Source organism: Tiliqua scincoides, chromosome 4, assembly GCF_035046505.1.
Source record: "Tiliqua scincoides isolate rTilSci1 chromosome 4, rTilSci1.hap2, whole genome shotgun sequence".
Taxonomy (NCBI): Eukaryota; Metazoa; Chordata; class Lepidosauria; order Squamata; family Scincidae; genus Tiliqua; species Tiliqua scincoides.
Window position 1 is genome coordinate 164,033,755 of NC_089824.1, and position 21,728 is coordinate 164,055,482.

General features: G+C 43.8%; 1 protein-coding gene across 4 annotated transcripts in view; it reads right to left on the bottom strand.

The window, feature by feature from the left end:
- Positions 1 to 21,728, bottom strand: part of RNF220 (ring finger protein 220) — a 341,743-nt gene that overhangs the window by 29,727 nt on the left and 290,288 nt on the right. For all 4 annotated transcript variants that reach the window (XM_066622880.1, XM_066622879.1, XM_066622878.1 and 1 more), the window contains 4 exons: positions 21,231 to 21,327; positions 20,659 to 20,745; positions 14,433 to 14,488; positions 11,823 to 11,901 (listed from right to left, as the gene is read on the bottom strand). In XM_066622880.1, the coding sequence (XP_066478977.1) occupies positions 11,823 to 11,901; positions 14,433 to 14,488; positions 20,659 to 20,745; positions 21,231 to 21,327 (319 nt within the window). The remainder of the gene's footprint in view (positions 1 to 11,822; positions 11,902 to 14,432; positions 14,489 to 20,658; positions 20,746 to 21,230; positions 21,328 to 21,728) is intronic.

The following is a 21,728-nucleotide window of genomic DNA, read 5'->3' on the forward strand; positions in this document are numbered from 1 at the left end:
AACAACTTACAGCACAATCCTAACTTGTGCTGGAACAGGAAGGGAAGGCTGGCAGCCCTGCCCCGTATCCAGCACAAGTTTGGGGCTGACAGGGCCCAGTGGAATAACTTCCCTTTATCCCTTGGAGAGCCGCTGCAGCCCCAATGGGTCTAGTTGGACCTGCCTGGGCTGCCCAGGAATGGGATGAGAATCTAGCATAACTGCTGGGTCCTGGTCCCACCCCCATTGCCCCTCCCCCACCCATGGGCTCTCCTGCTGCCTCCCCTCCTCCTGTTCCGGAACGCCTCCTTCCTGCCCTCCTCACGCCCCCAGGCGCCCACACTGACAGAGCTTGGCTAGTGTGGGTTTAACTGTTGCCCTGGCAGCTTGGGGCCTACACTGGCCTCTGGAGGTTATCGCACTCACCTCTTAAGTTGGCATGAAAGTGCTTCATGGCACTTTCACATCCATCTTGGGCCAATTAAAGAAACTTGCGTCGGCCCAGGGCACAGTTGGGATTGCGCCCTTAACCTACTTTCAAATGGGCAAGCTGTTGCCCCACATCGAATATTTCCAGAAGCAGCCTCCTGTGTGGGTAAAGTGGACTAACCTAAAATGTAGAATTTGCCAATCCTCTTAGTTATCCTACTTTCATTTACAACACTCACAAATCTCAAATACAACTATTTCTAAGCACTGTAAAGAATTTCATAGGCAAGAAACTGCCTCATATAGCTTCTCATCAACCTTGCAAGCTAGAAATGCTAAAAACTTCTGAAACCCTGAAGAGAGGCAGGTAATAATTTTTGCTCCCATGTGGCACAGTTCAGGTTCCCAGAGTAGCATTCGCTTCTTTTTTTTTGGGGGGGGGGGTGTGCAAGGAGAATGGCCCTAGTTGCATTTTCTAGGCTCTGGTTTGCCCCACCTGTGGGCTAACTCTAGTATTTCACACAGAATCATCATCCATCTAACTGAAATGTCCTCTAAATGGCCCATCAGTCTTTCTTCTCTTTGAAATAGTCCAGGAGGATTGCACAAACTGTGATTTTTCCCCTTCTAAGATGTCTCACTCACTTCATAAGCTCAAGATTGACATCAAATTTCACACTGCAATAGCCCCCCATCAATTTCTCACTTCCAAGAAGCAACTGCACAAATTAAAGTTAACAGCATTGTTGAAACTTAGAAATAACTGGAAAAAAATTGAATAAAGATACCTGAACTATACCCTCCTTACCAGGGTTTTAACATTATGGGGGTGGAGGAGGAGCCAGAGGCTCTTTCTAGACAATTAAAAAACCTCCAAAAGAAGCCTGTCAATGAATGATACACCAAAGGTTCCTAAAATGGCAGAATATTGGTATAAGGGCAAAAGAAAAGGTTTGCTGGCACCAACATTAAAAAATGGGCAGAGGCAGCATGTTTGCATTGAAGTGCTTCACCCTACTTCACCTATATCCCATTTTAGAAATAAAATGCCATTTAAAAAACACATGGGACATTGGGGATGGTGGGGTATTGCTGCTTGTCCATAGCTATAAAAAACGGAAAGGGTCATAGTTCTGTGGTAAAGCACATGCTTTGCATGCAGAAGACCTTCAACTTCAATTTATTTATTTAATTAACAGAGTTTTATGCTACCTTTCTTAAATTCAAGGCAGTTTGCAACATAAAAGAATGTTAAACATGCTAACTGTAAAATCAATTCCATAAATTACAGCAATTAAAACAGAGAAACAAAGTACGGCATAACGAAACAATCTGGAAAGTCACATTTAAAAATGTCTAAAGAGAAACAGTAAAAGAGAAGGAGAGCCAGCCAGATGCACCCCCTGTGGGAGAGAGCTTAACAAGGAAGGAGCTAAGCTGTGCCACAGTGAGATGTCCAGGAAGGCCTCCCCAGAGGATCTAAGAGTAGGTTCTTGTGGGAGGAGTCAGACTACCAGGTAAGGAAATCCCACATCCTTGGCATTTCCAGATAGGGTGGAGGAAGTTCCCCAGGTAGAACTCCGGAGACAGCTGGTGTGGTGTAGACAATCCTGAGCTAAGTAGACTAATGTTCTGACTTGGTATAAAGCAGCTTCATGTGTCAACTTTACTGGTAGCTCCTGTGCACTTCTGCTCTTATCTGCCACCAAGGACTACTCATTGGTCCACAGATTTCATAACAGGGACCTGAACCTCAAAGGCAGGCTTCTGACATACACAACTTCAGTTCCTACAAAAGATGCAACAAGGGACATATGAAGCTAGTGTGGTGAGGTTGCTAATGTGTTGGACATGGACTTGGGAGATGGTTGAAATTCCTACTCGGCCACAAAGCTCACTTGATGACCATGAGTCAGTCACTGTGTCTCAGCCTGACATACCTCACAGGGTTACTGGAAGGATAAAATGAAAGGCGGGTAAGCAGAACCATGTACACTGCCTTGAGTTCTTTGGAGGATAGGTGGAACAAAAATGTAATAAATATACTAACTATTTGGCAAGGCTTCTGTACCAGCTGCCCTAAATGCTTAGGAGAAGCGCTGAAGTGCCTCTCTCTGGTGGATCCCTAGAAAAGCCTCATGCATAGTGATAAGCAACAAGAAATAAGATGGAAAAAAAAACCTTAAGTTAAAAGCACAAGTGGAAAAAATCATCTGTTCAGCGCCTAACCCTACACATACTGGAATAGAGCTTTCCTTCCTTGTATAGAAACGGGGGTTATAGAGGACACCTCCCACTCTGTACATGTTATGTGCAAAGAAAACTCAAATTTCATGCTCATAAACACCATTTCACAAACTCAGAGAATTACAGTGGGCCTTTGGGATTTCCAAGAGATCTGTTACAGGACGCCCCACACCTGCAAATACTGAATTCCACTGATAATGAGATTGATCAGCAGCAGAAGGACCTCAGAACAAGTCCAGGTGCAACTGGAAGTCACCAGCACCAACTGGAAGTGACTTCCAATCGCATCTAGCAAGTCCTCTGAAGCCTTTCAGTCACAGGCTCGGCATCTGCGGATACTGAAATACTTCTCCATACATCTCAACATCCATTACCTTTGTTTACCTTCTTTACTCTGGTGCCAAGCAAGCATGTTTCTTTCTTTCAGAGAACATTAAAAGAGGAACGTGGCAAGCAGGCAGGCAGCCAGGACACTAGAGGGAGGAGACTAAGTGAATGTAAACAGAAAGCTTCCTGTTAATATTCTGGATGTGTCCCTCTAGTGTCCAGGTTGCCTACCTGCTTGTTGCGGTCCTCTTTTAGAGCCCAATCCTATCCATGTCTACTCATAAGTAAATCCCGTTGTACTCAATGGGGCTTACTCCCAGATAAGTATGGATAGGATTGCAGCCTTAGTGTTCTGTAAAAGAAAGAAACATGCTGGCTTGGCACCAGATAAACAGAGGTAACGGGTGGGGGATCCCGCAGACAACTGGGGATAACTGAATTTGTGGATATAGGGGGACACCTGTATCTGTTTTACAGACAGATGTGTGCGCACAGCTGTTCCCCACATGGAGCATCTCCGTTTTGCCAGACGAGGGAGCTAGTATGTGCATGGATTGGCATCTTTCACTAAAAGAACAGGGGTCACAATAAACTCATGAAACGTATCTGAGAAATCTCTGGTTTGGAATGACTGCCTAAAAATATTAAAACTAGTTTCCACATCCACAAAAGCAAGAAATTGTATTTCATTTTTAAAGAATGTTTCAGGAAACACAACTCTGCAATTGTCTCAATCACCATGGAAGGTAAGAATTTGCTTTTACTTAGAAGAAAAATGTTTAAGTAACTCAATTCAATACTGGAGTACAGTTGCCATGTTGTGCAGCTGATCAGAATATGCTTAGCCTTACTTCTGGAGTAGATCTGAGGGGGAATAACGGACGCATGCACACTCACATGCGTGCGCACTGACCTCACTCCTCTAAAACCCTCTTCTAAACCCAACAAGCACCTTGCCCAATCAACCATGAGGAGCATGAAGAGTTAGATAAAGAAGATAATTATAAAGGGATTTAATGGTTGGCAAGCTCAAATTGCCAAGGCTTATGACAAAGGTAGCGCACATGCTTGCTTAACTGGCCCAGTGCCCTGGCTTTGCTCTTATGTAAGCAGCACAGCCGGAGTCGCATCCCAAATGAGATTTGTTTTATGGAAAAGAAGAGCATGGCCCCTTTGCTCCTGGGAACAGCAGCAGTCCCACCTCCCTCTAGTTTTGCTCCCTTCTTGATTAATGATCTTGTCTGCCTGATTTATGACCCACCCTGACAGATTAGAGTTTCCCCTTCAACTGCCCCTCCTTTCCCCCACTACCTCAGAAGGCACAGCCACACTCCTCTGGAAATATTAGAGAATTATTAAATAAACATTCATACGTCATGTCTCTTCCCATCCTGAGCTCATCCTAGTCAACACTCCGCAGCCCAGGCCTGTTTGCTTTTCATGCTGACAACAAACAGCTGGAGTGATTCATGGAGAGGCTGGCTACAATGTTTCATGTCATATATCATGCTAGCAGGGCTCCCTGCCCCAACAGAGATAAACTGATCAAGCACAACGGGCTGGAATGAATTTATGACAACACAAAATTGAGGAAAACAAATGGGAGGTGACCCAGTGGGCCACTAACCCAGACTCTTTCCTTGGCCTGCAATCTAGTTTGGTGGCAGAAAGCAAAATTGAACATTGGCACTCAGAATTAAGAGGCTGGCTTCTTAACCCCAAGCAGCCTTGATTTCAAGATGGCACCAGGCTACATGGGGAGCGTCTGCAGGAAGAGAACGTGAAGAGGAGTTGTAGATTCTGCAGCCTGCACGCAGGTGGGCTAGTCTAGCTGAATGTCACTGCAAACAGCAGAGAAGATTCAAGAATCAGCAATGCTGAAGGGAAAGTGCCAAAAGCATGAAGAGGGCTGATGGATCTAAGCACCTACTCATGAGAGAAGGAAGACATTATATCAAAGTTTAACACAATTTTAAACATGCATAAAGAAGGATTGTTCCCAGGAAAAATTGTTCCTGATGACAGGGCAAGGGTAAAATATTTAAGTTCCAAGATGGCAGGTTTAAGGCAGAGGTGTCAAACTGGGGTTCGAGAGCCACATACCGCTCTTGACCTGCAAAACCAGAAAATTCAAGAAAAAGGTTTGCTCCTGCTTCTCCTCAACCATATGTTGAAAAGAGGGGAACAAGAGGAGATTGTAGAAGCAGCAGCAACTTTCCCTGGATCCCAAGATGGTGAGTGCTTTAGGATCATAGCCAGGATCCTAAATAAGGAAATTAAACGGAGAACATGAGAGTAGAAGGGAAGCAGGCTGGGTGGAATGGATGGAGATTAATTGGTACAAAGGCAAGGGGCTGGAAGAAGAGGTAAACAGCAGAGACGGTTATGGAATGATAGTGAAACAGGGCTGGCGGAGATGTTTGAAAGGAAGCAGCAGCAAGGCTTGGGGTTTGCAGCAATGGAAACATTTTTGTGTGCTATTTTTAGGCATCCAAACTTCCCAGTGACAAAAATATGCAGAAAAAGCTAACAAAGGATTAGACCATCTGTCCAAAGCCTAACACCAGCACCAAGTGTCAAGAAGTTTTCATCCAAGAGTCTGTTTTTCAGATTTGTCAGGATTCTAGGATGCAAACATAAAGGAGGGAGGTCATCCACAGACAGGAACTATGACCTCACAGTGTGCAGGTATTTCCCACAGGGGACTCAGAAGTGCTTCCCACTCGCCTCATTCTGCATCCTCCCTGTCCTTGCCCAAGAGTTCATTGGAACCTGCCTCCCCCTCACAGGGAAGTATCAAAGAAAGAACAGCAAGTCTCCAAAGGAGGCAAACTATTTGCCCCACTACAAAGCTCAACTACTGATTTGGATCTTCTGAGTGCATGCCTGGGTAGCAGTTAAATAGAAAATCAAGACAACAGTTCCTACTACAACATTCTATGATGCCTATTTCTTGGTATCCAAGCTTTATTTCTAGCTTAGTGTTGTAGCCACTGCTAACTAGCCTAACTGGCAGGATTTCTCAATCCTGAAATAAAGATTGGCTGTCTGGATTCACTAGACTCTCTTTTCGTACTACCTAGCTAGTTCTGTCTAACTATTAGTTGATCATCTAAGCCAGTGGTCGGGGAACAGGGGTAAATTACCCCAAATGGGGTAAAAGTGAAAATCTGGGGGTAATGAGGAGGTTGCGCTGGCCAATGGCGGAACTATCGGCATAGCAGCAGTTATTACGGTCCATTATAGCACGGACGGCCAGTGTCAGTGTGTGTCAGTGTCACCGCATCCTCCTTCTCTGCTCTGCTCCCCCCCGCTCTCTCAGTGGACTGCTCCAGCGTTTACGTGTATGGCGCAAGCGCTGTAGAGAGAGCGGGTACCACCTGATCCAGAGCCGCCATCTTCAGTCTGCCTGCGAGGAGTGTCAGACGAAGAAGCGATAGGTAAGGTTGCCTTACCTAACTGTGTGCGGGCGCCGGGCGGGGAGGTAGCGGAGGGAGTCAGCGCACCCGCTCTCCACCCGCTCCAGGGGGCCGGCAGCGGGCTGGTGCGCTGTGTGCACACCGCCCGCTGCCCTGCTCCCTTCCGCTCACCTTCAGATGCGGTGAGCAGAAGGGAGCAGGCGATACACTCAGGCTGTATCCACAGCCTGCGTGTATCGCAGCCGCCCGCTCTCTCCGCTCTGTGCGGGAGACTGGAGCTGCCCGGCGCTGTAGTGATGATGTCATCACACAGCGCCGGGCCGTCAGTGTCTCCCGCCGAGCGGACAGAGCGGGAGGAAGAAGAAAAGCTGCGCCGACCGACGTGGGATCGAGGTAAGGTGAGTATTGTTTATTTATTTTTATTGGGGGCATCGTTATTTTAGTAATTTTAAATACAGTATTTGAATTCAAAATGTTATTGGATGTATGATTTCCTTACTTTCAAATCAAGGGGGTAACGTCTGCGTTTATAAATTTTTTGGGGGGTAAGAGGTAAAAAAGTTCCCTGACCCCTGATCTAAGCAGTAGCCTGTAAGCTCTCCTTGCACCTGCAGATTTCACTATCACAGAACAAGTTCTTTTAAGCAATTGATCCTCAACTAGTGGGTCATGAAAGCGGAAGCAGGACAGTTCCTACTTCGTCTCCTTCTAGCGTGCAGGCTGCTTGCCTGCAGGCACATTTTTCAATGAAGCAAGACTGTTCCTTTGTTAAAGCAGGAACACTCTGCTTTCAGTGGCACTAAACAAAAACAAAGATATGGTAATGGTGTCGGGGAGGGTGCACCCCCCTCTCCCGGAACAGCAGATAACTGAATTCATGGATACTGGACCCACAGATACAGAGGGTTTGTATATGCCTTGGCAATAGACAGTCCAAGGCATCCTTTTTAGCCTTCCTATTTCATGGGATTTGAACTCACTTGCCCAGTTGCAAAAGCTGAATAAATTTATCTCAACATCACTATGAAGTCACAACCAAAACTGAATCCTGAGGAACTTTGAACCCTGACCTTCAAAGCTCCCCTTGGCCTTGTCCCTCTTTCCTTCTCAGCTCTCATAATGTCATTGGTGACATTTGCTCCTCTGGCTCTACTGCCCTCAGCCATGCAAAGGCATCCTGCCCTCTTCAAACAACTCTGCCCATTCTTCCTTTTTGCTCCTTATGCCTGGAACTCTCTCTTAGATCACCTGTGTGATGCTTACTTCCTTCATATCTCTCTTCAAATCACGCCTTTTCTATGAAGCCTTTGGCACAACTCCCTCACCTCTTTATCTGACTGCCACTAAGCTTAAGTGCAGTGGCGTCACTAGGATTCGCATCATCTGGTGCGGAAGGCCAGTGCGTCACCCCCATGCAATGGGTGTGGAAACGTACCATTGCCCCATCCCCACTGGTTTTTTGGCGGTACCTTTTGATAGAACACAGATATTTCAATGTGGTTTGTTTCATTGCATTATGCATGAAATTACACATTGATTGATATATAACATGATGGTATTACTCCTACAAACTGTGATTTTAGTCACTAGTGGTGTCACCCCGCCGGGTGTCAGCTTACTAATTATTGCAGCAGTTCTCAAACCTTTAGCACTGGGACTCACTTTTTTGAATGACAATCTGTCCGGGACCCACTGGAAGTGATGTCATGGCTGGAAGTGACATCATCAGGCAAATTAAAATAAATAATAATAAATAAGTAAAGTAAAACAAATAAATAAGGGGAAGCCAGCCCTGTTCCATCAAGTGAATTTTCTCTGTAGCCTGCCTGCAATAACCCCACCCTCCAAAAAACCAGTAAGGTTTTCAGCCCTACCCAGTGCCCAGTTCAATTTAACTTCTGTTTAAACTACATCAACTGTCAGGATTCATCTGGCCTTGCAAGTCTATAAAAGAAAAAAGTTCACCTTGCCAGCTGAAGCCTCTGTTTTTATCCTTCTTAGTGGGGGACAGATGGACTGCCTTCTGGAACATTAGTTGAGCTCCACTTTCATCAGATCAGGACAATTCTATTAGTCTCACATTCCCCTTTGACAGGCCTGACCACGAGCTGAGGCACGTTTGCTTACTCGTGAGTAAATGCAACCATGTGGCTCAGTTTCGCTTTCCATAGGGCTCAATACATTTGCCAGCTTGGAGGGAGAAACCTCCTTCTCGAGTGTTTTTTTTGGGCTGCATTCATTGGATCAGGACCATTCTTGTGTCTCTGGATTCCTCTCAGCCTGCCCTTTCCGATGGACTAAGGCAAGTTCGCCTACTCATGAGTAAACATGCAATACAGCTCGGTTTCACTTTCCATAGGGCTCCATGCATTTTTTTTTGTTTTCTGGCTTTTTGCCCATAACTTTTGATAGAATGGACGTATTTCACTCTGATTTTTGTCATTGCATTCTGCTGCAAATTATGCATCCAACGGTATATGACATGATGGTATTACTCCTAACCTCCGCAATTTTAGTGCGTCATCCCCCAGTGCATGTCACGGCCCCTGTGCATGTCACCCGGTGCAGCCCGCAAACCCTGCATCTCCCTAGTGACACCACTGCTTAAGTGTATGTACATACACAGGAGGTCTGGTCCAGAGGAGGGCAGGAGGTCTGGTCCAGAGGGTAGAGCCTCCGTCTGCCTGAAGATAACATTCACAAGGTCGCCAGTTCGAGGCCACAGGCACCGTGCGACCTTGGAGCAGCTGACAAGCTGAAGCCAAGCCATTCCATGTGCTCTGAGCGTGGGAGGATGGAGGCCAGAATGTGAAGCCAGATCGGAACGAAACACCTTGAATGTAGTGGTTCTTGAAAGAAAGAACCTTCTTTCAAATTGTAAAAATCCCTATTTAATAAGGGATTTAAATAAAAGCCTGCCTATGTAAACCGCCTTGAATAAAGTCTTGAATAAAGACCAAGAAAGGCGGTATATAAATACCTGTTGTTGTTATTATTATTATTATTATTATAAAACCATGGAATACTCTTTCCAATTACCCTGCCACCACTCCAATACCTTTACCACCTCCCTTGTTACTTTTTCTATAGATTGTGAGCCCCTCAGAGCAACAACCACTCCTCACATCTGTTGTAAAGTATCACTTATATTAAAGGTGCTGTATACATTATTAGCAATAGTTTTTTAAAAATTTTAACCATTTTACTAGCCCTCTACATATTGTTCTCCAGTAACCACAACCAACAGATTTAAGCAATATCCTTAAAACCTTAATTAACACATACATTAGAAAACATCGTGGAAGCCCTCACATGCAGAGAAGGGAAAAGAAGAGAAGGTCTTATCCTTGTCTTGTCACTATGGCAGTACCTATGAAGTTTACAGATGAATCCAGAGAAATGGAATGAGTACAGGAAAACAGCTTCAGGCAGGGCAAATGTGTGACGGCACAAACAAGGGATAGATAGCAAATATTTTCCTGCTAACCTAGGCATGTTTCTTAGCATGCAAAAGACCCAGCTACAAGAAGTGTGAAGCACACATTCCATTAACTTTCAACCTAAGTACATTAGCTGTGTGCCAAAACAAGGACAGTTTACTGTATTGTATTAGCTAATTAAAAAAATACTCTCTATGCCTGGACTTTGTTTTGGAAGGGGAGAGAAAATGAATGTCATTCTTATAAAAGTAGGATCAATACAGAGAATCACTGCTAACTCCATTAACCATTGTTCTAAATGGACAGCCTAGCTGACACAGGTGATAAACCATGTGCTTCTAAACACTTTTTAAAATGCTAATCAGACGTTACATGGAGCTTAACACACTAATCAATACCGCCCAGATTTAAAAGCAAAAATTAAAATTATGAACAGAAGAAACTGATCCCACAGAGAGCTCGCCACAAGCATCAACCAAAACAAGAAAAATGAAACCAATTTAGCTCCAGATTAAGAACCAGGAACTGGAGATGAATCAATTTAGCTAGCTGGGCTGGGCTGCCATATATCATGGCTTGGCAGTGCAGGTGGAAGCAGGCAGACAGTAGGAATAAAAGAACACCTTCTTTTCCGCGGGCCCTGAGGTCCGATCCTGGTTATCAATTAATTTAACAGAGCCCACCCCTTCACACACAGCATCCTAGCTCCTTAACCATCATGACACAAACTATTTATCACACACAAATCCCTGAGGGGCAGGAGCAGCACAGCTGGAACCTTTGTTTCTAAACACTGTTTTCAGCTCCCAATGGAAGTTAAGAGTCTTTAACTAAAAAGCCACTAAACCCTTTCCACAGGGGATTCCTTATGAACTAAGGAGAAAGCGCTGTCAGGTAAAAGAAATGGCATGTGGGCTTTTGCCTTCTTCTAAAAAGGGGATGAAAGTGGAGTGCCAAAGTATAATTTTTGACTTTGGAAGCCATGAGGTTTTTGAATGCCCCATGATGGGTCAGGAGTTGTCACAAAGAAGGAGCAGTGCCATATTTCATGATGCAGAATCACTGTATGCACCACTAGGAAAGAGTTTAGTGTCTGCCAAGAGGCACTGAATAAAGCTTTTTAATAATCTGATCAAGGAGGTGATGTCAATTCATCATTTGGACATAAGTGTTCTGGAGAATGTCTAACCTGCCAATGCCGAAACAACTTAAAGAGTTTCAGTTCTGGAGCATTTGGGGTGCGGGGAGGGAAATGCCTAGTCATTAACAAATGGCATAGAAACAACTGAATTATTCTATTCTCTTCCAGACAAAGGAGCCTATCAAGGAAGGCTTATGAAAAATAACACATTCTAAGGGAAGAAAGGGGGAAGCATTGATCCTGTAGAGCAGCGGTTCACAAACTGTGTGGTCCGAGACCCACCAATGGGTCATGACCAGATTTTGGGTGGTTTGCTAAACTGACAGGGCAGATTAGGCTATGTGCATCAAAGGTCAAACAAGTTGCTACTTGGAGAGGCTAGGCACTGCTGCCTAATCACTATTATAGCCACACCCCTTTATCAATCAGGCAGCAGTCTCTAGAGAAGCACTGCTTTAGAGAATTTAACACAAGGGGAGAATTTATCATCACCCCTCTAAAGCTACAGATACTGCACTGGGGCCTCGGGAATGAAAAGTGGAATCATCTCTCCATTTTAGAGCCAAAACACCAAAGTGGTTTTTCGCCCCCCCCTTCAGACTGGGAGATTCCGAAGACAGAAAAAACAAGAGATGTAAAAGAAACCCATTTGGTTTTCCAGCTAGACAAGAGATAATGCATTATAAGCTGGAGATAGGCACATGATTCTCAAGGGAAAGTAAGGAAGTGAGGATAGCCATAAGCAGCATTGTCTTGTGCACAGGTGTTGCACCTCTGCTAGAAAGACCCTGGCAATCTTTTATTTCATCCTCAGGAAAGTTATACTCAAGTTATACTCACTTCTCTATGTCACTGTTCTTGCAGGTTTTCTGCATGGGTTCTTGTTTACTGCTCTCCCCATTACTCGTTGATGGCATTTCTGCAAAGGAAAAAAGTGCACAGATCAGGTAACAGGAACATTTATTCAGAGAAATCAAAAAGACTTACAATCTGTTCTAGTGTTGGTTTCCAACAGAAAATTGCTAGAAATAATCAAGTCCCCAACTTGCCATAGTATCCCAGTGAGGGGTGACCTCAGACTATATTCCTGACTGTCTGGTATAGAGACCTGCAAAACTCACTCTACCAACAATGCTGTTCTGGAAAGATGGCCATGGATTTTTAAAAAAAAAGAAATTCTACTGGTAAGTAAAGAGTTTGGGATGCTGGACAGTGAGAAATTACATCAGATCCTCTCCTCCTGTGCCTGTGCAGCTGGGCATCTAAAACTGAAGCATCCAAGATACATCCAGCCATTTTCAAGTAGGTCAGACAGAAGAGTCAGTTTTTCTTGTAATTCCAGCAAAACACATTTGGAAGATGGCTTGTATGCAATTTACTCCTCACAGTGCTATGAACTGCAGTCAGGATTGTGGATGGTTTCTGTTCATAGAACTGTTGGGAAGTAAAGCATGTTTACAGGCCAGATACTATTTACCCGCTCATGAGAATAACCTGCTGAAATCACCCTGCATCTGTAGACACATAATAGGATCTGGCCCAAAATTTCCCCATGAAATAATTTGGTGCCCAACACAGACTGGGGTGCAGGGAACACTGCAGGATAGCTAACAGCACTAGCACTTTTAGGGAGCTAAACCATAACTGAATTTTACCTCTCACAGAATTTGTCACAGTTCTTTGACCAGCTACATTACTGATATTTAACTTAGTCGCCATAGAGAGAAGCAACTATGTGGTATTACAAAAATGAAGTAGAAAATGATGGCTACTGAACTTTTAAAAAATGTTCTTCTACTCCAGGGGTGCCCAAACCCGGGCCCTGGGGCCGCTTGCAGCCCTCGAGGCCTCTCAATGTGGCCCTCAGGGAGCCCCCAGTCTCCAATGAGCCTCTGGCCCTCCGGAAATTTCTTGGAGCACGCTCTGGACCGACGCAACTGATCTCAGCATGAGGGTGATTGTTTGACCTCTCGCGTGAGCTGTGGGATGAGGGCTTCCTCCACTGCTTGCTGTTTCACGTCTGTGATGCAGCAGCGGCAGCAAAGGAAAGGCCAGCCTTGCTTTGTGCAAGGCCTTTTATAGGCCTTGAGCTATCGCAAGACCTTCATTCATTCATATAAGTCCATCTTTAATATATTCATTTATGTAAACTTATGTAAATTTATTCAAATTTTAAATGTAAATTAATTCTTTTTTTCCCTGGCCTTTCTCTGACACAGTGTCAGAGAGCTGATGTGGCCCTCCTGCCAAAAACTTTGGACACCCCTGCTCTACTCCAATTCAGCAGCGGTTCTCAAACTAGGGTGTCATGACGTCTGAGCCTGAGGGCCCTGGCCTCTGCCCCCTTAAGGGGCAGGGAGGGGGGAAAGGAGCAAAGCAATCGCCTGGAATGTGCCGTTTTAGAGGGGTGCAGAGGCTTTCCTGAACTCACCAGAGGCTGCAGCAGCTTCCCGGGGGTGTGGAGAGCCCCATGTAAATCTCTGCAGGGCCCACTAAAGTGTAAAGACGCTGAAAATAATGATTGCGACCCACTTCCATTTTTTTGTCATGAAACTGGAAGTGGGTCGCAATCGTTATTTTGACAGTTTGTGCACTTCAGGGAGCCCTGCGGAGGCTTGTACAGGACTGCCCGCACCCCCAGGAGCTTCTGGTGAGTGCAGGAAAGCCCCTGCACCCCTCGAAAATGGAGTGATCCAGGCAATTGCTTCACTCCATTCCCCCCTCCCATGTAAGAACTTACAGGAGGGCTCAACCTCCTGTAGAGTTTGAGAACCGCTGCAATTCAGAATACTTTCCTATCTTGCACATTTTGTCTTTGGAGTATTGCCAAAATACATACAAACTAAAGACACTTTCAACACAATTTTTTCTCAGCATGCAAATTCACACTTTTTTTCTTAAGATGTATGCAAATGTTTCTTGTATGAAGAGCCCAAATAGGTTAATTAAGAGAATACTGAACTATAAAAATTGAAAGTGAAATTATCCTAGGATAGCTTTTGATTTTAAACAAAATTTTTCTGGCAACAAATGGAAATTTATGACATTCCCAAAACCACTGTCCAAACAAAGAGAAATTAGAAACTATATCATACTGAGCACAGGACTGCAAGATAGAAAACCATATCTTAACTTGAACTTTCCTGACTGCCTCATTGTTGGTTTTTTTTTTTAAATTAAGATTCAGTCTTTCTTCTGAAAAACAGAAAAAATATTCATCTATAGGCATACAGATTAGATTGCTGCATGGATTTCTCCATTAAAAGTTGGAAGGCACTATTCCAACTACTTCAACATCCCAGATGTGTTGAGAGGAAAGTTGTATCTGCTATACAAAAACCATTAAAAATGCATCCTGAAATACTCAAAGACAGAACAATCCACTTTCAACCTTCAAGTGTCTGCCTGGCCAACACACAGACAAGCCACCTACAAATATCTTTCACTCACCATCACTTGCCCACTTGGAGAATTCTGGTGTTATTCGGGTACTAGGCGTGCCACCGCTGGAAAGAGAGAAAACAGTGAAGGTTGTCACAGGGAAAATTCTACAGCATACATTTAAACCAACTATTAATACCCAGCTGATATTTATCATGTTGGTAACCTTCAGTCTCAAAAGACTATGGTATCGTGCTCTGAATGGTGGTTCTGGCACAGCGTCTAGGGTAGCTGAAAAGGCCGATTCGGGAGTGACAATCCCTTCCACACTAGGACCAAGTATAGTGTGTCCCTGGTCTGTCTCCCTGGCTATGGGTCTTCCTTCTTTGCCTCAGTCTGTTGGCAAAGTGTCTCTTCAAACTCGGAATGGCCATGCTGCACAGCCTGCCTCCAAGCAGAATGCTCAGAGGCCAAGGTTTCCCATCTGTTGAGGTTCATTCCTAAGGCTTTCAGATCCCTCTTGCAGATATCCTTGTAGCGCAGCTGCGGTCCACCCACAGGACACTTTCCCTGCACAAGTTCTCCATAGAGGAGATCCTTTGGGATCTGACGATTGCCCATCCTCACGACATGCCCAAGCCAACGCAGGCGTCTCTGTTTCAGCAGTATATACACGCTGGGGATTCCAGCTCGTTCCAGGACTTTGTTGTTTGGAACTTTGTCCTGCCAGGTAATACTGAGGATGTGTGAGAGGCAGCGAATGCGGAAAGCGTTCAGCTTCTTCTCCTGTTGTGAGTGAAGAGTCCATGACTCGCTGCAGTACAGAAGTGTACTCAAGACGCAGGCTCTGCAGACCTGGATCTTGGTATGTTCCGTCAGCTTCTTGTTGGACCAGACTCTCTTTGTGAGCCTGGAAAATGTGGTAGCTGCTTTACCTATGTGTTTGTTTAGCTCGGTATCCAGAGAAAGAGTGTCGAAGATTGTTGAGCCAAGGTACACAAAGTCATGGACAACCTCCAGCTCATGTGCAGAGATTGCATTTTAAAATTGTCAGATGCTTTACAATAAATTTGCATTCACTCTCACAACTGTGTGAAGTAGGTCACTTTTGCTTCCATTTCACAGATGGGGAAGAGAGCATCTTTTGAAAGGTCACAGAATGAACCTATGGCAAAAACAGGTCTTGAATTAAAAGATCTCCCAATCAAAGTCCACCATATATTCACTGAAGCATATTGGCTCCTAACACAGTTTGGTTACTAGTACATTACAGTCCTGAGCAGTTACGAATGGCTCCCTCTTGCATAAGTATTAGGGACTACCCTACTCTGTTCCTGACTGAGTTTGCAGGGATGATCTTGAATTTGACAAAGAAGAGGATCCTCAGGATTATCATTCTGGAGAATCTCATTATTCATGACTGGGTCTCTTTGTCTGAGGTGACTCAGGATTTTAAGCTTCCGTTATATCCAATGGGGCTTTCCCACACGTTATAGGCTCAACATATGTTGGTGAGTCACAACCCTTACTTGCTGTTCTCAACAGGATGGGAAAATTGTGGTTGGGGGCAGGGGAGATTACTCTGACTCCTCGGTTATGGACCAGACCACTTCTTGATGGGGTTTAGACTGTTGAGGGTTATTCCCTTTCATAGGTGGGTGGACCCATTAGAATGGTCCACTCCCAGAGACTGAATCAATTTCGTTTAAACTCCTTGCAGAGTTGCCAGTTGGCATGGCTAGTGCTCCTAGCAAAGCCCTAATTGCTCTGTGGAATGCATAGGGAACGAATGGAGGAAGAGCTGCCATGAAGTGCGCTCTTTCACTCTTGAACACCTTTCTGGCTTGTTGGTTGACTAGAGCGATGGAAGGCAATACGACAGTCTGGTAGAGAATTAGAATACATATGGAGGAAAAACTATATGAATTTGATTAAACACAAATTCATTGTCAAGTGCACTCTGTGGTGCTGAGGGCAGCAGAGAAACATCACTAACACAATGGTGTTCCATCTTGTGAAACATTTCTGGATGATTCAGGACCTACTTCAACTTGGTTCCCCATGATGATGTAGAACCCTTGGAAGTATACCATGACCATGGTGATCCTAGGGGGAGTTCATGGGTGCAAGTGACCGCAGGTGGCATGGCTGGGGGATCCTGCTGCCACCTCAGCTTCCCTGGCCTGAGGGCCACCCAAACCCACTGCCTACCCTTCCGGAGGCCTTTTGAGGCCTCTGAGGGTGTGAAAACATCACTTTCCGTCTCTCAGGAACGTTCCTGGTCCTCCATATCCCTCAGAAGGCCTTCTAAAGTCCTGGAATTGTCATTTCCATTTTCCTGAGAAACCAGAAGTGATGTTTTCATGCCCTCGGGAGGTTTTAGAAGACCTTCTGAGGGCCAGAGAGGCTGTGAGCAGCCAGGATTGCAACGGGGGGGGGGGTACAGGTGTGAGAGATGGTAGCAACAAAGACCAACCAATGATTATGGAATGCTGAGATCATATCTGTGTTGAAACAGTTTCTCTGACTCAATTCATTTCCAAGCACAATTCAAAGCACTAGTGCTTGAATTCTGTAGGGTTTAGGACCTAGGTACCTAATGGTATGACTCACTGCCTGGACATGGATACAGATATTCAAGGCCTTTCTTTAGATTTTTCTACTTTCTGAGCTGAGGCAGTTGGCAACTGGAGAGAAGGCTTTTTCAGATGTTGCACCCAGTCTATAATACTTTCCTAGGACAACTTGCCTGGCACCTACTCTGATGTCATTTATGTGAAGATCTCTAATTTCACAAGCTTTTATCCTTACAAACTGCTATTTAATTATCTGCAGTGTTTTTGACTAGTTTAACTGCTGGTTTTTGTTTTTTCATATTTGATTTTATATTTGAGTGTCGCTCTGATCAGCACTTGTGTTGAAGAGCATGATATAACTATTTTGAATTGGTAAAAAATGTATTTAGTTCCAGTCCTACAGTATCCCTCAAACTATGACTCTACCCATAGCTTAACATGACAGGCCAAAGAGGGCTTGTGGAAGTACAAAATCTGATTTTAGTGCATTTAGATAGTTTTAGCAGCATTCAATTCTAGGGATCGGATAGGTTAGACATATCTAAGCTTTCCTCAAAGATCAAGTACTAGCTACTGTTAATTCAAAATTCCTGGAGGAACCAATAGTTTGAGCCATACAGATGTGTATTTTTCTAGAGTGAAATGTGATTTGTGGCCACTGCACACAATGTTAAACAGTAGGAAAACTTCATTTCACTGCTCTATCAATTTCTTTAACTCAACCTCTAAAGCTCATTCAGTCTAAGAGACTTAGGCAATGCAAGTGCCGTTTCCACATAGGGCAGAGGGCTTGAAAAACCATTCAATTTCTTGGCTCCCTGTTAACATCCACTCAGTTATTGCCTGAAGTGCTTTCTTGAGTTTTCTACTCTGAGGCTTATGCAGAACTCCAGCTGACAACAACATGGCGTACAAAAGCTATTTCTACTAGTTAAAGTAGCTCATTCCTGAAGTCTTCTGACTCTTTCTAGATTGCAGAATGCTCTGGAGGATTCATATGGTCCTGACATTGAGCTAGTGAATCACTAGAATGGGTATGTGACCCAGATTCTTGAAACGGCTCCTCAGCACCTCATCCAACAATGGACCCAAGCCCCACCCCCTCCATGGTTTCAATAAGCGGCTCTGGGTAATAAAACTGTGGGAAGTAAGCTAAAACACCAGTGATTAAAAGCTTGGGATAAATCCAATCAAAAAGTTTGGCACTCATTTGAAGGTCTACTCTATGGCACTAATGACAATGAAGAGAGCACAATTCCCTTATGTCATTGCACTGGTAGAGTCATTCTGCAGAGCTGTCCTGAGTGCTGAATGGGCTGTTGCAACTATGTCTATCACTCAGTGATGAATTCTCTGCAGCATGGTGTGATGTAAAGAGCTCCTCCAGTGAAATTGCTTGGGTTAACCTGGATGCACTGCTTACACAAAATAGTTCACTTTTGTGTACCAGTACTCCTGATTGCCATTTAAAAAATATATATATTTTGGTCACTGCTCCTCAAGGATGTGGACATCTTTGGAGAACCCACTGTGCCTCTCAATAAAACAAGGATAAAACAAAAGTTCTAAACCTAAATCAACTGGAGCCAAGGCTAGAATTTCTAATAGAAACTACTTTAGAATAAGCCTAGGGGATGACTTCTGTCTGGATGTAGAATGAGGAAATCTGAACATGTTAGCGCTAATAGACCTCTCAGCAGTTTTTAACAGATTATTCTGATCCAACTCAAAGGTTAGGAGGCACCATTCTTTGGTAATTTTGCTCCTACCTTGTGGACTAGCTGATAAAAATTAGGCAATTGCTGCTCTATCCCAAGAGATTTGCCTTCTGTGGTTCTGCAAGATTCCATCTTCTCCTCACTCACTATTAAACAGCCACTTGGAGTGATTACACAGGCCAACACACATTTTGCTTCCTTAAACGTTACACCAATTCCTGGGTATTTTTGGGGTGCTGATTCCAAAAATGGCATCCATTTTGCCCTATCACGTCTAGTTTTGGAGACACGGCATAGCCTCTTTAGTGAATGGTTCAAGCAGCTTCCTCATGAGGAAGCCTACACCATGGCCTCCTAATGAGGAAGCTGCTTGAATCATTCACTAATGGGGCTATACTATATCTTCAAAACTAGATGTGATAGGGCAAAACAGAGGAAGCTGCTTAAACCATTCACTAAAGAGGCTATGCCGTGTCTCCAAAACTAGACGTGATAGGGCAAAATGGATGCCATTTTTGGAATCAGACCCCCAAATCCATATCAAACCACCATGAAGTTTGGGAACAACATTTCTGACCCTCAATTGTGTAGGCCTGTGTTATCTGGTGTTTGGAGAATGCCAATACCCAATGCTACTTTTCATTTACACAAAACATGGCACAGCAGTCAGTTCCTTTGAATGTATGCCCCAATACTGTCAACGGCTCCTAGCAAGACAGATCTGTGGAAGATTAGCAGAACTGGGACTATAGAGTTAGGGGTATTTCCTATTTTAGACAGGGATACACTTCCCTTCATTATGTAGCTTTTACCTGCAAGTAAGAACTATATTTGCTAGTGTTTTTCTTCACTTTTCACTGGTTGTGGCAGGGTGTTTCGGGCAGTGTTTTTTTTATTGTTTTGCTTGTTTCCCCTCCATAAAAGTGAACAGACTTTGAACGCCACATGGTAGGAAAGGTGCCTAAGAATAAGGGGCGGTTCTTTGTACAAACTCAGTGAACAGAGCAACTGATACCCTGACGCCATTTAGGTTTAGAAATCTACATGACTATACTCTTGCCTCCTGGATCCTCATTCAGCAATCTTACACAGAATATAAGAGTGTATGAATACTGACTGAAAACTAGCATTTGCTTTAGTCTTAGAAGGGCTTACACATTCAGTCCCTATGAATATAATCTCTAAATATGGTGATTTTTTTGTATATGGAGATTATGTATGATAAAGGGGGGGAAAGCCTCTGTGTGGGGCTTTCAAAAGCCAAGTCAAAAGCTTAGTTTTGAATAAGTCAAAAGCTTAGCTTTCAACAGCTAAGTCTTTTTGCTCATCATCACTCTGGGCACAATCTATTCTACTTTTATTCAAATCAGTGGGAAAAGTCCTTGAACTGTGTGTGTGTCTTAATGATTTCAGTTGAGATACATCAACAGAGTCTCCATAGCTCCTTTTCCTGTGCTTATCCATGGATAGATACACATCTGTTTCTCAATGCTTCTTCCATGCCACACTCAGTTCTGTCAAAAATTCACAAATGCAGATTGTTCTCAAAATTCAAAATGTAACAAAATTCAGCATTCAGCAATTATAATAAGTTCAGAAAGTTCTGTAGTGTTATAGAAATTTAATTTCCTGTTTCTAATGGCAGAATTATGAAATTGTTTGCTTATGTAGACAGTTTTTTGTATATGCGTTTTAGGTAGTTACAGAGGTAGTACTAAGAAAGGTTTGCCCAGAGATGGTCTATAGAAGCAAAACATGCCACAAAACTGCCTTTGGAGAGTCACCAGGCTAGTGGGATGGATTTTTATTGTTTCCTGTCTTGTAGAGTAAATAGCTTCTTAGTGTAAAGTTTTCAAAACTTCTCCTTCTCACTTTGATGTGCATCTCACACTAAGTTATAAAAGTATCTGCCTTGAGGAAAAAAAGTATAAATCATATATCCGACATGATGAAGTATATCCTGCTCCATCCATGATAGTACTTTTTTAAGCACATACTTACTTTAAGACTGCACCTCGGAGTGCCTCTCTTTCTTTGGCTTCACCTGGTTCTTCCCCAGTGCATGGAATGATATCTGCTTCTGTGTATCTAAGCATGGAGGGTTAAGGAGAATAAAGCCTGATGCAAACTTTGGTACTAATGGTCTTCATCCCAAGACACAGAACAACCAAGATATTCTTTGAAGTATGACATCCAGACCCAATGAGTGTTTGATTATAATCATCTTAGCAATCATGTTTCTATTGTTTAAGGTACTAAAGACTGAAAACTTCAAATGCTAAGACAAATGTGGGATGGAAGCATGCTTCACTGCAAGCAGCACAAAGGGAACTCACCTTTCCAGCAAGGATTGGCATGTGAATGTTGCTGCTGGGGAACTGCAACTGGTGTGTGCTCATCTTGCTATGTTAAGCAGGAATACTCCCCTGATAAACCTTTGGAGCACATGCAACCTATGGAACGCTCTCCTGACCCAATGAAAATTTGTGTATGCACTGGGGAAACTGCAAGGGTTTGAGAGGCCCAGTGATGCCACAATCATGTGGGAATTCAATACATCTAGAAAATGATACTGTGGTTTCCCATATTCCAGTGTGTCATCTCCATCCACATCAAGGTCAGCATCGCTATCTGGATTCTCCTTGCCACTGCACATGACAAATCCAGACCCTATAGGGAAAGAAAACATGTGAAGCACACATCACAACAGAGCAGTCCAAACAGAGGAACGCAAAGTGATGACTTGGAAAAACAGTAACAAAATACTCTGAGGGGACAGGACTGGAGAAAGTTAGTAATCTCATTTGCTTAGTGAGCAATGATCCTCCTCCAGTTTAATTTTAGCAAGGATTTGACTCAGATACTTCTCTGGCATGGATATGTAGGGCAATGGTAGAAATTCCTTAGCACTTTCTGGGCTTGTAGGGAGATCAGAGGTAGCTCTATATTTTGATTTATGAAAAAAGAGTTTTATGGAATTTCCTTTGCTCTTCTTAAGGGGATAAAGAGCATTGTGACGAATGAGAAGTCTGTCAGAGACAAACTGAACCAGGAACAGCATTTCAGCAGCA